The 385-nt window shown below is 50.1% G+C and overlaps 1 protein-coding gene across 1 annotated transcript in view; it reads right to left on the bottom strand.

Annotated features, from left to right (window-relative positions):
- The window catches only part of LOC119589362 (PDF receptor-like), a gene marked incomplete in the record, with an annotated part of 41,885 nt that overhangs the window by 4,462 nt on the left and 37,038 nt on the right, over positions 1-385 (bottom strand). Inside the window, 1 exon segment of the mRNA XM_037937979.1 lies at positions 166-349. Coding sequence (XP_037793907.1) covers positions 166-349 — 184 coding nt within the window.

Genomic DNA, 385 nt, shown 5'->3' with positions numbered 1-385 from the left:
TAAAAATGACAAGATAATACAATTATTTTTAAATAAATAAAAATTAAAAATGATAATATAAAGTTTAGTAACACTTCACAACAAATCAAACGATAACGATTTTGTACGGAAAAAACCCCCGCCCCTGCCATTTGCCAACCCCAGCCCGCGGGCAGTGCCTCTCACCTCGCCGTTGAGGAAGCAGTAGAGAAGCGCTATGAAGAACCCCTGGAACGAGGTAAGGAAGTGGGTGGCGTAGGACCAGAGGCCGAACTCCACGACGGAGCGGCTGAGGGGCGTGGCGATCATGTTGAGCACGTTGGTGATGCCCAGCAGAGGGAGGAGCACGATGGCGGCCTTCACTGCTTTCCTGCGTTGGGGAGAGGGGGAGGGGGTAGATGGGATT

This window comes from Penaeus monodon, chromosome 25 (assembly GCF_015228065.2).
Source record: "Penaeus monodon isolate SGIC_2016 chromosome 25, NSTDA_Pmon_1, whole genome shotgun sequence".
Classification (NCBI taxonomy): domain Eukaryota; kingdom Metazoa; phylum Arthropoda; class Malacostraca; order Decapoda; family Penaeidae; genus Penaeus; species Penaeus monodon.
The sequence above is the reverse complement of the archived record's forward strand: the minus strand, read 5'-3'. Positions and strand labels throughout refer to the sequence as shown.